The 13,316-nt window shown below is 29.7% G+C and overlaps 2 protein-coding genes across 5 annotated transcripts in view; both read right to left on the reverse strand.

The window, feature by feature from the left end:
• The window catches only part of LOC109341261 (F-box protein At2g32560-like), a 5,447-nt gene extending 3,167 nt beyond the window's left edge, over positions 1 to 2,280 (reverse strand). Inside the window, exons 1-2 of one of the 3 annotated variants that reach the window (XM_019579135.1) lie at positions 589 to 2,280; positions 362 to 441 (exon numbers count right to left, since the gene is read on the reverse strand). In XM_019579135.1, coding sequence (XP_019434680.1) covers positions 362 to 441; positions 589 to 1,251 — 743 coding nt within the window. In that variant the 5' untranslated portion in view covers positions 1,252 to 2,280. The remainder of the gene's footprint in view (positions 1 to 361; positions 442 to 588) is intronic. The other 2 variants (XM_019579127.1, XM_019579119.1) reach the window with 2 other exon arrangements.
• On the reverse strand, positions 11,142 to 12,535 carry LOC109341290. 2 transcript variants are annotated; one of them, XM_019579164.1, is made up of 3 exons: positions 12,365 to 12,535; positions 11,931 to 12,158; positions 11,142 to 11,637 (listed from the first exon to the last, which is right to left on the reverse strand). In XM_019579164.1, exons 1-3 carry the CDS (start codon positions 12,368 to 12,370, stop codon positions 11,530 to 11,532), a joined length of 342 nt encoding a protein of 113 aa, XP_019434709.1. In that variant the 5' UTR covers positions 12,371 to 12,535; the 3' UTR covers positions 11,142 to 11,529. The 2 variants fall into 2 exon arrangements, with proteins under 2 accessions (XP_019434709.1, XP_019434717.1); XM_019579172.1 differs by having other exon boundaries at positions 11,426 to 11,639; positions 11,931 to 12,155; positions 12,356 to 12,535.

The following is a 13,316-nucleotide window of genomic DNA, read 5'->3' on the forward strand; positions in this document are numbered from 1 at the left end:
TAGACAGTCAGAGATATGAAGATCGTGCGGAGGAGTATCAACAGGTGGTGCTCTTAGCCTTTCCCATGGGATGCCATGTTCTATTGAAACTGCCCTTCTTCCATGTGGTGGATACCTATAATAGACAATGAATCAATAACATAGATGTAAATTCCTTATGCCGTTGTTTGATCCATGTAGCCGACCCCACCTAGTGAAACTAAGGCTAGGTTGTTATTGTACATATGTAAATTCCTTGTGGAAACACTTCAGAATAAAATAAAATTGGGAGAATGTTTTTTCAAGTCAGATGCGAAACATACATACAGACTGTCGGAATTTATGCTGATAAGCTATGATGAACAAGAATCTGTCCAATTACCTGGCTTGGAAGGTGTCAGTGTGTGGATCATAACTAAGCTCGGCATCATAGCATGACAACATAAACCCAACATGGCCATTCTGCATCACCAACAGCAAAAATGTAACTAGTGTGAAAACACAATCATCTTCTAAATACCATTCAAAACTAACTTGTTTTACTTTCCACTGAATCATGTTATATAGAAGTTTTCAAAAGAAAAAACACAAGGCGGGTTTCATAGATACCTCACGGTTATAGACCTGAGCAGGAAACCAGAAGTTGCCACTCTCAAGAGCAAGATACCAAGCCATGACCGAGTCATTAGGCAAAGAACTAAACTGCTTGATGCTATTATTTGCATCAACCTTTACTCTCATCCATGAAAAAGGCCAAGAAAAAGATACAAGCCTCATAAAGTTCCTTTGCTTGCCATGTCTAGCACTACCAACACTCCTCTTTGAAGCAACATGCCATTTCCATTCCCTAAAAGCAACTGGACCAATAACTCTACCCCATTTCTGTTTCATGTGCCTCTCCCAAAGGTAATCACTCACACACCTCTCCCTCAAGGAACGGCAAACACCAGCCATTTGACATAGTGAATCCGGAGGGAGCCTCTCGAGAATGCATTCCAACACAAGCTCTGGCAAATCCAACACTGACATGTCTTGAGTGTCCTCAACATTTTCTACTTTTGAACTATGAAGAGTTTTCTTCCCTAGAGACATTCTTGTATGAATTTGATAAAGCAAACCAACCAAAAACTGATTCCTAAACAACTGAGAGATGGATTCCAAAGACAAGGAGATCAATCTCACCTCACTTGCCCATGATGGAAGTGGTTTGAGAGAAAGGAGAGGCTTTAAAAACAAGAAGAAGGAGACACAAGTGATAAAGTAAAGAAGCATTAGAAGATAGGATGTGTTTCAAGGCTCAAAGTTTGAGTTTGGTATATGCCTTGTAGTTAAGCCAATTATGGAACAACAATCAATGGCTAATTAGATAGAAAACTTACCAAATAGCCTCACTATTTTGACAAATTGACACACCCTTCCTTTCCTTGTTGGAAAGAAACACTGAAGCAAATTTGGAACCTTCAATCACCTTTTAAAGATTGATTTTTTATTGGTTTTAATGAAAACCCACCAAAAACCAGTGGTGGGCTCCTCTATAGACCAAAGTATGATCAGAATAAATAAGATAGACAAGCCACACGAATGAACAAACAAGGGAAAATTGACTTCAACCACTGTTATGGATATTGGTGTAAGAAACAAAGCTTATAGCTCAGTAGTTAATACCAATAATTCTCTCCAATAAAAGAGCACAACCATAAAGAGACAACCTAAATAGTTGTCATTAAATGAAGAATGAACCTTTAGAAATGGATGAACCAAACAAAGCAATGAAGGTGATAGAACCAAGATCTCATACAAAGTTCTATAACACCTTGAAAAATGAATTGGCAAGAAAAAATTAGGTGGAGATGGATTTATATAAGTAAACAAATCTTGCAGGAATAATTAATGTTTAAAACTATAGAATAGATCTAGCAGGTTAGAAACAGTATTAGGCCCCACCTAACACCTCAAGATCTGAAAAAACAATGAAAATAATACAAAGGACAATCCTTTATGTTGTTGAATATAAATATAAGTGTAAATATATAAGATTAAAAGAGATTGATGAAGAGGATGATGAATGTGAAGGGTGGGTTGGTCTTCCTCCCCTTCACTCCAACAAATTCTTCACCACAACTCAATTGTTATTCCTCTGTGCAAAACACAGAATAAAGTTTTTGTTCTTTCTATGATGTTGTTGTTGTTGTTTGTGTATGGGGCAATAGATAGAACAATTGGTGGGCAATGAAAGGAAAAGGAAGAGTTATATTTATGCAAAGGAAATGAATGAGAGGCTGAAATTATGTTAGATTTTTGTGGATTGTCAAACACATTTCTACTCTCACATATCCATGTCAACCCTTCTTCCTCTATCATCCAATCATCCATACATTTCCATCAATTTATTACTATAATAAACTTTTTTAATTATTTTATCCTATTTTTATGCTAAAATTAAACAACAAAAATCAAATGGAGTCAATTGAATCACTTCTCTAATTGAATGATATGATATTTTTATCATTATATAATCTGATTTAACCAGGTTTAACACAGTCGGACCGGAAATCCCCCAGTCCAAAGCGGTCCAACTCTCATTTGATTAAGATTGCAGACCAAAATTGTTTTCAAGTTCGATCAGCGGTCAGACCGGTCAAACCGTCCAATCCGGTTCTCACAATATTGCTTTTATCATTTAAACATAGGAGTCCACAAGTAGAAGTTTACAACCAAGAAACCCTCGGTCTTATTGGAATCTTGAAAGGGATAGTTCCACTTAGGACAAGTTTATACGAGAGCAACACTTATTGAGAGTGACAGTCACGAATCCTAAAAGAAATTAGTTCTTTAACAAAAAAATATAAGAAATACTCTTACAATATCCAAAAAAGAAAAGTTTACAATGACTAAAATGTGTAGTAGAATTTTTAAACTTTCTCTTAAAATTGATATACCATTTCTTTTTAAACATAATGATATAACATTTTTATCATTACTTCTAACTACAAAAACAACAGTTTAATTCTTCGGTCCTTTTCCATCCACTATGTAATAAATGTTACATGCTCAAATGAAAAATATATTTGATCTAGACAAAAAAAAAAAGTAAACAATACAAAATAAGAATATATATGATAAAGTGATTAATTCATATGGGAAAAATGTGTTGAAGGGGGTAAGATTATGATTCTTTGATTTTGGTGTACGAAAATTAAGTTTGGAGGGAAATAAAATGGGTCTCTGACCAAAAAAGGCAACTTGCATTGGATAATAATAATAACGTATATAGGACGAGATTCGTTAATATTAAATAAGGGTTTCATTCACTGCAACTGCGTCTCTATCGTAACCCTAATCGATTAATGATATATCAATTCAATTCAATTAAATTAGGTATTGCTCTAGTCGTATAAGATGATTTTCGATCTTCTAAGAATCAATTACTTTTTTGTGGCTAATTTGGGAACAGATTGAATATACCTTAATTTGACAGGTATGCATGGGTTGATGTAATAATAAAGACCTAAAAAGAAGTGCATTGAGTTGGCTGAGGAGTACTTGTGTAATAATCTGTTGCACACGGTTTGTACAAAGTTAGGAAAGTTTTATACTTTTATTACAAAGTGTGTCTTTTTTCTTTCCATTTATTATCTGCCATCATTTTCTCTCTCATTTACCCAAATCATTAATCATTTCCTAATAATATGCTTCTTCTTATTGCCAAATAACATTTGTATAGATCATATCTTATCTTCTATATTTAGAGTCTCTCAAATTATTATGAAACATGTAAATATAGTTTGATGTTTTTGGGTCAATGTTTGATACTTATCTATACTTCTATACTATATATAAAGGGAAAACATAAAATAACTATCTATTTAGTATTTTATGTTTCCCTATTTTATATTTTATAACTTCTAATTTCATATTTATCTATTAATACTAATAAACATAAAATAATTACCCATGAAATATTTTATATTTTCCCATTTTAACTTCTAATTTTATCTTTATATAAATTTATATAATATATCTATCTATATCTATACTATTAATAAAACCAAAACAAATAATAATCATCACCATGACATAATTATTATATTCAAAATTTATTCTTTGTAACATTTATCATTAATAACTAATATAAACTTCCACATATTACTTCCATTGTTTTCATTTTTATATTAATATATCATTAATCTTGTATACACCCTTTTATTTATATTTTCATTCCGAGTTTATAATAGTATTTTTTATATTTAAATTGTTTTTCTTAAATAGGATAACATGAAACTGATACCTTATATATTAGAAAAAATATAAATGCACAGTGTGTCGGTCGACATGCTAATATTAAATAATAGTAAAACATATTCTAGGGAATATGAAATTGTTTAAACAATATTCCATGTTTTAAATATATTTTTTCCCAAAATTTTTAACTCACGTTCTTGGGATATTTGTTAATAATTTCCTCTTAGAAATAATATCACTTACAAAATTCAATTAGATATTGTTTACACAAAATTTAAAAATACTGTCTTTCATTGAGTCATACTTTATATATTCTTAAAACGCCCTAAAGAATATAAGGATATTTTTTGACCTAAGACAAAAAAAAAACTCATTTAGCCCATTAAAACTACAAGCATGAAACACTTTAGCTCGTTATTTTCCTTATATGAGTTAATATTTTAGTAAATTTGATTTTTGAAAAAAGTGAATTACCCCCTGATTTAGTCCATCAAATTATTAGTGACACAAATTTATGATTGAAATTATTAAGTAAGGATACATTTTGATTAGCATGTTATTATTCTCTTAAGCATACTCTCCTAATTAATTTAATTTTTAAATAATTAGCATATTTCTCACTATTATTATTATTATTATTTATTTTTTTTCTTAGCATATATTTGAAGCATAGGTCTTCATTCTCATCCAACTATATTTGTAATAATTAATTTAATTAGTGAAATAAAGTTAGAGAAAAAACGTATGTACGTGGTTTATAGACAATGTAAGAGTTTGATACATTATTATTATATCATTCACTTAATTATTATTAACTTTTCAATAAAAGTAATTCAAATGAATGTCGAATGATATAATGATTATTTATAATTCTTTACAATATTTCACGCATAAAAGGTATCACATGTTTACTTTTTTTGAAGGATTAGTATAAGCCCTATTGACGAGATAATGTATGGCATGTGCCCTAATAGTAGAAAATGTGTAAGTAAGAGGTAAGAGGTAAGAGTGTGTTTATTACATGGAAATGTTAACGAGACCTTTCTTATATTAGTTTATGACTGGTGCAGAGATATGGGAAGTGTATTAGTAATGTTTTTATAGAGTTTCTACAAAATATAACGTGAATAAGATATAAATATATACAAAATCGATTAAAGAATACATTTTAATTCAATCAATTGATAAGAAGATGTCTATATTTATAAAGTGAGTATTTTCTCTATTCTTGCAAGTGTTTTTAACAAATCAAATTTGCTCATCGATCTATTTAAAAAAACAACGTAACATTACTAACTACTTTTTACAATTGTACTCATATAACATTAATAAAAATAAATAAAAATGGTTACTATGTTTATTATAAAAATTAAGGAGCTAAAATCTTAGAGTATTAATTTAATAATAAAAATATGAATTAGCCCGAAAGAAATGAGAAAAAATATATATATTAACAGCATATGAGTTTTATTTAATATTATTATATCATTTGTCATTAATATTTAATCATTACCAACTCTTCAATAAAATAAAATTAATTCAAATAAATAATGGATAATATAATAACTATATATAAATCTTTATATTAACTATTCATAAATATTTTATTATAAGAAATTGAGGAGAAGTAGAAGGTAAAGAAATGGGGGAAGAGGAGATCCACCAATAGGCCTCCACCTCCGTAGTCGAGGGGCTTGGAACGTGAATTTGCGTGTCACTCCATTCCTCCTATCACCACTTTCCCCATCTGAAGTTTCAACTATCTCTCTTTAGATACTCGCTTCAAACATTTTATGTCTCCCGACCCATATTCTTATTTTATGATATCAAATATTAAATTTGTATTTTTTATTATAGAGAATTATAATGTTTTTTATTGGATGTACTTCATGTTATAATTTTTGTAATTATTATAATATTTAACTTAAAGTGAAATGTATTAATTATAGTTATCTAGGATTATATGATTTTACTTTATGAAAATAATATTAAAGGCAAAATAGGAAAATATAATCATGATGATAGTTATTTCAAGTTTTGGCTTTATTAGTACTAGTGTGTACAGGCACTTCGTGCCTGCCAGCGAATATTGTGTGATACTACATATTCAATTTTTATATATTTCATTTTTTGAATTAAAATGTTTTTTTGTGTTCGGTGTAATTTATATTACATTTTTTTGTGTTTACGATAATGTTTAATTTAATGTGAGATATGTTGTTGATTAATGTATTGGTGATAGTTGCTTAGGATTATATAGTTTTTTTGTAAAAATTAAATAATGTTAAGGGCAATATAAGAAAGAAAAATTATACTATGAGGGTAGTTATTTCAAGTTTTAGCTTTATATATAGTATAGATAAATATATAGTTCATATTACAAGATAATATGAACAAATAAAGTAAAACCATTATATCAAAGCCTTTTTAAATATTCCTTCAAAAATCATATGTCACAATAATAAATATTTCCTCATATTATTTTTCTACGTGGGTTTTTGTGAATTTTGTTTTGGTGATTTTTACAAGATTTTTTATGAAAACATACGTACATCAATTACTTTTTTAGACAAAAGCATCCTTATCAACAATCATTATCTACTACATAAAAGTATATAATGCATTGTCTGTCTAAAATATAGTGTATAGATAATGAACTCGATAAATATATCTCAATAAAGAAAGATAATTAAAAAAAAAAACTTTGTTCACAAATTTAATTCTAATAGCTAAATTAACTAACTTCTTTAGTGCATGTGATGAAACTGTTCAAAATGGTTGATAGAAATTAAAAAAATACTATTAATCTGTATGAGAAAAACAAAAATAAAATTGATTTAGTGATAGTTGTTTTGGGTGATCCATCACCTCACCATTAATTATTTAATTTTTATCTTTCTTTACAAAGACCAATGCATATAATGCAACTTCTCACACTTCCCAACCATTTATCAACATGTAGCTACTTCCTTGGCTTTATGCTGAAAAAGACACCCATCCTTTACAATTTTACAGATACAACTTGTCCTATTGGCTACTTCATCTTTTAAATATTCAACAAAATTACTCAACATGTACAACTTGCTCTCCATAATATTTAAATTAAAACCCACTTGTAAATTCCAATTATTTGATGTTAAAAGTTACTATATCAATTTCTTTCTTTCATTGTGAAGTTTGATATTAAATAGGGTGTAAGAGTTCATAAGTTGTAAAGAATTGTTGAATAACTTTCTTTAAGTTTTTGTTCAATATATAATATACTTTTGGTATATCTTCACGCTTCTTATACTCAGGAAAAATTAGACTCTCTAATGGTTGGAGCCTTGGAGGTTGTCGTCACAAATGAATCCCAAAAATGATATAAAACCAATGGTTCAATTGAAATATGGTAGGCTTATATGAAAGTAAATCGATAAATATATAGTAACCTACATTTAAGTTGAAGATTATTGGATATATTAAAATGTGAAATGTTGTAGGTGTGAGATTAGTACATAAATTATGTTATATTGATTGTAGTACTTATCGGTTAGCACTTTTAATTTGGACTAACTTTTGTACTATGATTGTTTAAATGGGAGATGTGGGTAGGAGGTTGTAATCGCGAGCAAGTTTACCACATTCCTTTGGAATTACAGTCTTGTATTATGGATGTGAATTACATGTCTTTAATAATGTCGCATTTCATATCTCAAACTAATTATATATTAATATGTGAATGAAATAAAAAATTTAAAAGCAAAAAGTAATAAATAAAATACTAATTAACTTGGGACATGAAATGAAATACGTTTGGAATATGAGATCTCTATCCACTATATTACATTGGAGCCATGGGAACAATACGTATTATTAATTTAGGGTATTCTAAAAAAGCCAAACACTTAGAAAGCTGTTTACTTTTTCTCTTTCCTTATTTTTTTGGGTTAGTGAATTATGACAAGAGCAATTTAGTTTGTGTCCCATGAATGTGGTCAACAATTTAGGTTTGAGAGAGTACAACCTTTTTTTATGTTTAATTCCATTTCAATGGTGGATAATGCTATAGAAAGTTAGGTCATCTTTGTCACAAAAAGAGTCCTTTAAGATTGACATCTTCAAAGAAAAAAAACAACTTTTTCCTTTGGTCTGTGAAGTGGGCAACGTGGCTCAAGGAGGGCATTGTGGAAAAAAATGGCCATAGCAAAGAGCAGGAGCACATTTGTTATCCTATAGCTTTGTGTAATTCCATGTACTAAGGATTATGATTGATCAAAAAATATTTAATAATAATAATTTGAACTTAAATATTTTTTTCAACCAACTAGAATTAATAGTACATAGAATGTTATACAAAGTGGGATAATAGATGTAGTCGAGGAAAGAGCACACTTAACACTAGGGAATTAATTTTTGTACAGAAAGTGCTTTTCTTTGGGATATAGGAATAGGACACGTTTCACATTATTGTGACATTCTTAAATTTAAGGCATTAAGTGCCTAAGTGGGTTGTTATAATAATAACTTAATGTTGTTGTTTTTGAACTTTCATTAGCCAATTAGCAAACACTTAACAATGAAATTTCGTACCAGTGTGTTTTACTTGTAATATAATACGGGGTGAACTCGGTTGAGATTGGTTTTGGACCATTTTGGGTAGGTATATGAAAATAAACTTTGACTATTAATGTATGATAGTCTCCTTTATTTATATCACTTAGAATGAACTTACCTTACCTTAAATGAATATCTGTTATTGATGATTTTATGGTCATGTCTAAATTGTCAATTGGATTAGCAAGGCTACTCATAAGTATATCCAAGCCATATACACCCATAGTATGTCTTCCTTCATAAGCTACTTTCTAAGTCGAATTCTAAATCTTGCTTGTTGGAAAGGCTAGTCAGGATTTTTGGATTGTAGAGAGCCAAATTGCTGCTCAGAAGACTAAAATTACAGCCTAAGAGTCATGTAGGCCTATAAGTAGGCTTAACAAGTTGAATGAATGATTGGAGAGGACTATGGTGTCATTCATGACATCAGAGCTTCCTTAAAAGGATTAGAATGTCTTTATGAGTAATATAAATATAGGAGATCATTATATAAAAAATATCATATCTCTAACTTTTCCTCTTACCCGCTATATATAAATACTAACTTGAACGTTAAAGTTTTTTTCACATACCAACCCAATGTAATGCAAGATTGGTCCCCCCCTCCCCCCCAATTCAATCCAAGTCATTTTGTTGTGACACCATCCCCACCATGTCAAAGAACATTTGTGATAATAATTTAATAATGTTGGTATTGAACTTATATTAGCCAATGGGTATTTAGATGGAGGACAAATGTTGGGTGGATGATGTTGCCATTTGAGCATCATAGCATTTGTAAGTGAACCCCATGAATCTTATCTAAATGCATATGCAATGTTAGACAAAAGGCCAATTTGATTATTCACAATGTCACTAACCATAAGTTAGCACATCCTTTTGTGTTGTATTCTTTTCCTTTCCATGGGTTGTGGAGATGATGGCATAAACAAAATTTTCATTTCTTCATGTTGATCATGAAAGAAATATAGAAAGTGTATGATTTAAGCATATATCAACTTTGGTTACTTTTATATTTCCACCGAGGCCTACAATATTTTTGTGCTTGTCCCCTAAAGTTTGAACATGTCATCCATCAATCACAGCCAACTTTGAAATAAACCACCCCAACTATTTTGTCCATATAGTATGAAATTATTATGTATGAGCTAGATGCTAAAACAGTCAACTTCATTCCTAGACGATATTATTGGTTCTTTGAGTTTGTTCTAGTGACCTAAAATGAACTTGCAATTATTAAACCAAAATATGTTAAAGTCTATCAAGCCCACCATTTTTGCTTTTGTATTTTGGACAAACCCAATTCTTCTGGCTTACAAATGGAGCAGTTGAAGGATATTAGGCCTAAAGAAATGGGCTTGAATGCGTAGACTATGTTAATTTAGATAATTTATTTATTCAACCATAAACATATTTTAAGTAATATGTATGTAGTGTAGTGTAAAGATTTATATATAGTTAATAAATCATTCACCATTTATTAGTTTAATTTTCCGAAAAGTCAATATAACGCATTAGTAATATATAAAATTTATGCACTGTTAGTACATACATTTTTTCTCAATGTATTTGTGTTGCTATATATTATCGGTGTAAAGATTTATACACAATCAATACATTATTTATCATTCATTTGTATTATTTTTGAATAGTTCGTGATGATGAAAATATGAATGATAGATTAGGCAATAATAGTGTATAAAACTTATACATTGTCGGTGTATGCATTTTTCCCCTTCAAATTAATCATTTGGAAATTCCTTTGTGAGTACATATTTTGTTCATCCAGAAATGCTTTCCTAACACATACTTCCTATGTTACCATGTTAACCATTCATCTGGAAATGCTTTTTCGAATATACATTTTTTTCATCCTACCAGAAACACATGTTCAAACTTATACTTTAGTTAATATATTTATTAATATTTTTTTGTCCATCCATAAAAGATATGAGAGTGCAGTTAATATTGTAGTTGTATAATTAGAGTTGTTTGTTAAAAATGTTTGTACAATTTGTTTAAATTTGTTAACTAATTTACAATCAAAGACATGTAATCTTATTGTATTGAGTTGCAAGTAAAAATGTCATTTGCTGAAATATAAAAGAGAGAAAAAAAGATGTGATTATTACAACTTTTATGAAGCTATTCCATAAGCTAACTTTCAAAAGAGCCAAGTCTACCCCTTAATTAAAAGTTCATGCTATCTATTTTTTTATTAAAATTTCAACATTTTACAAAGGGTAAAAACAAAGAAGTACATTAATGTAGTTTTCCATTGAAATAAAGAAATTTATTTATATATTTGTACGAATGTAATAGATATATTTCATAATAGCTTTTTTCGATCCTTTGATGTAAATATGTAACGTACATTGCTTGGATGCTATCAAAGCAGTTAAGAAAAATAGACAATAATAGTGTCAATAAAGTTCCGATACACTCACTACAATAAAAAAAAATTGGTTTCCCACAAGTATTTTCACACTGGACTCACTACAATAAATTTGCTATATACCATCGGATGAAAATTATAGGTAAACCAAAAAAATTGTAGGTATAACCTTTTTTTTGACCTATAGACATTTTTGTTTCTCAAATTTAAATCGTTATGCCTACGGTTTCATGAAACATTACTTCAAGAGATTTACGTTGAAGTAGTGTTTCATGATCTATGTACATATTTACAAAAGTTATAAATCCCTAACATTTCTAGTAGCATGCCTTTGATTTGAAAATCAAGAAATGGACATGGTTCTTAATTCTTATCTTCATCAAGGCCTGATGCAGCAATTTATGTAGGTCACAATCCTCTTTTTCCTCTGCATGATCATAAACAGCATGTGAATATGAAAGGTACTCTACTGTGGGAAGTTCAAACTAACAGAAATCTCAAGTTATAAACATAAATAACGAATAGGGATCCTCTTCCATCGATGAAAAGGGAAATACTACTATTACACTTAGTTTTAACGATAAAAATGTCATTACATGAGTAAATATGTCTTATTTTATACGACACTTCCATCTTTATTAGATAGGAGTCTGACTCATAAATAACCATGGAACCGCAACGGCAACAGAAATAAGAAGTAATAAGAAATTTATCTCACCGCTTTGACAATAGGATCATGATGATGAGCATGGTGACTATGACCACGTTTGGTATTCACAAAATCATGTTCTTTTCCAAGGCTATTACGCTTGATTTCGGTCAAGTCAGTTTTCATGTGTTTTTTGTTGGCTCTAGCTTGAGTAAATACCATTGAATAGTTGGTAGCTCCAGGTGCATTTTGGTCCCACCCTCCAAACTGAGGCACAGAAGTGATACGTTTTTTCTGCATAAATATATAAAACTATATCTCATAATCTTTGTTTCTCATTCAAAAAACCTACTTTGTGCTTGCATATATATACATATATATTTCATTCTTGCACGTTTTATTAATCAATATTTTCATAAGAGTACTTATTGAAAAGGTGGTGGGAAATAAAAAAAATGGGGTGATGTTATATTTGTATGTAGATTTAAGTTTACCTCCTTTCGTTCCATGACTGAATGGATAGGAGAGGGACCCTAGGAATAAGGAACTGCGACTTCTACTATACAATAAATATGTGTATATTGATTGATACCTTTTCAGCAATATAAGCCTAGTTGAAGCGTGACAAGTTTTTTTCTCTAGTAATGGGTATTTGAACTTATGGAAAACTAGAATAAAACTAGACCTGTTATGAACTTATGATGAGACTATATTAGAAATTTCATGAGGGGATCAACGAAATTAATGGTTTTGTGGATATAAAGTTTTGTTAAGAGTTAAAGTAGGGCATAAAAATGTGGTCCTCCTCTTAATGTTCTATTGGGAAGATATTTTTACATTGCCCAAGTTTAGGGTAGATATGGTTATTGTCCACCAAGTGAAAATTTTATACACAACTTTTTGTAACAAAGAAATGCCACTTCTAATAAATTAAATAAAGCTTAAAACAACTTGCCAAAACTAGTTTCTGGTATGTGCTAGGAAAAAACATCATCTCCGTTAATAAATAGACAAATGCATATATCCCTTTTGTTTTAATGATAAAAGTGTAATTTCATTACAATTAAAAGGATAAAAGTGATTTGAGCTTGGAACATTAGATTACGTATTGATTTACCACACCTTATAAGATTACGCATCGTCGATATATGAAATTTTACGTATTACTTTTATTTGAGAGTCAATGATAGTTAACATATGAATGATGGAGAATTTGCTGACTATCCATATATAAATTGGTTAACATATGAATATGAATGATGGAGAGTTTAAAATGGAAGGTTGAAATCAATGAGGCAACAACACGTTGTTATAATTTTTGGATATAAAGTGGTTAACTAACATACCTCATTGTTCTCGAGATCACTCGTATGCAAGAAAAATTAGGTGTCTCTACTAAAGATAAGTCATAAGTAGTAGAATTCAACATTTTCGTTGTGTTAGGGTTTCGCTTCG

Source organism: Lupinus angustifolius, chromosome LG02 (genome assembly GCF_001865875.1).
Source record: "Lupinus angustifolius cultivar Tanjil chromosome LG02, LupAngTanjil_v1.0, whole genome shotgun sequence".
Lineage (NCBI taxonomy): Eukaryota > Viridiplantae > Streptophyta > Magnoliopsida > Fabales > Fabaceae > Lupinus > Lupinus angustifolius.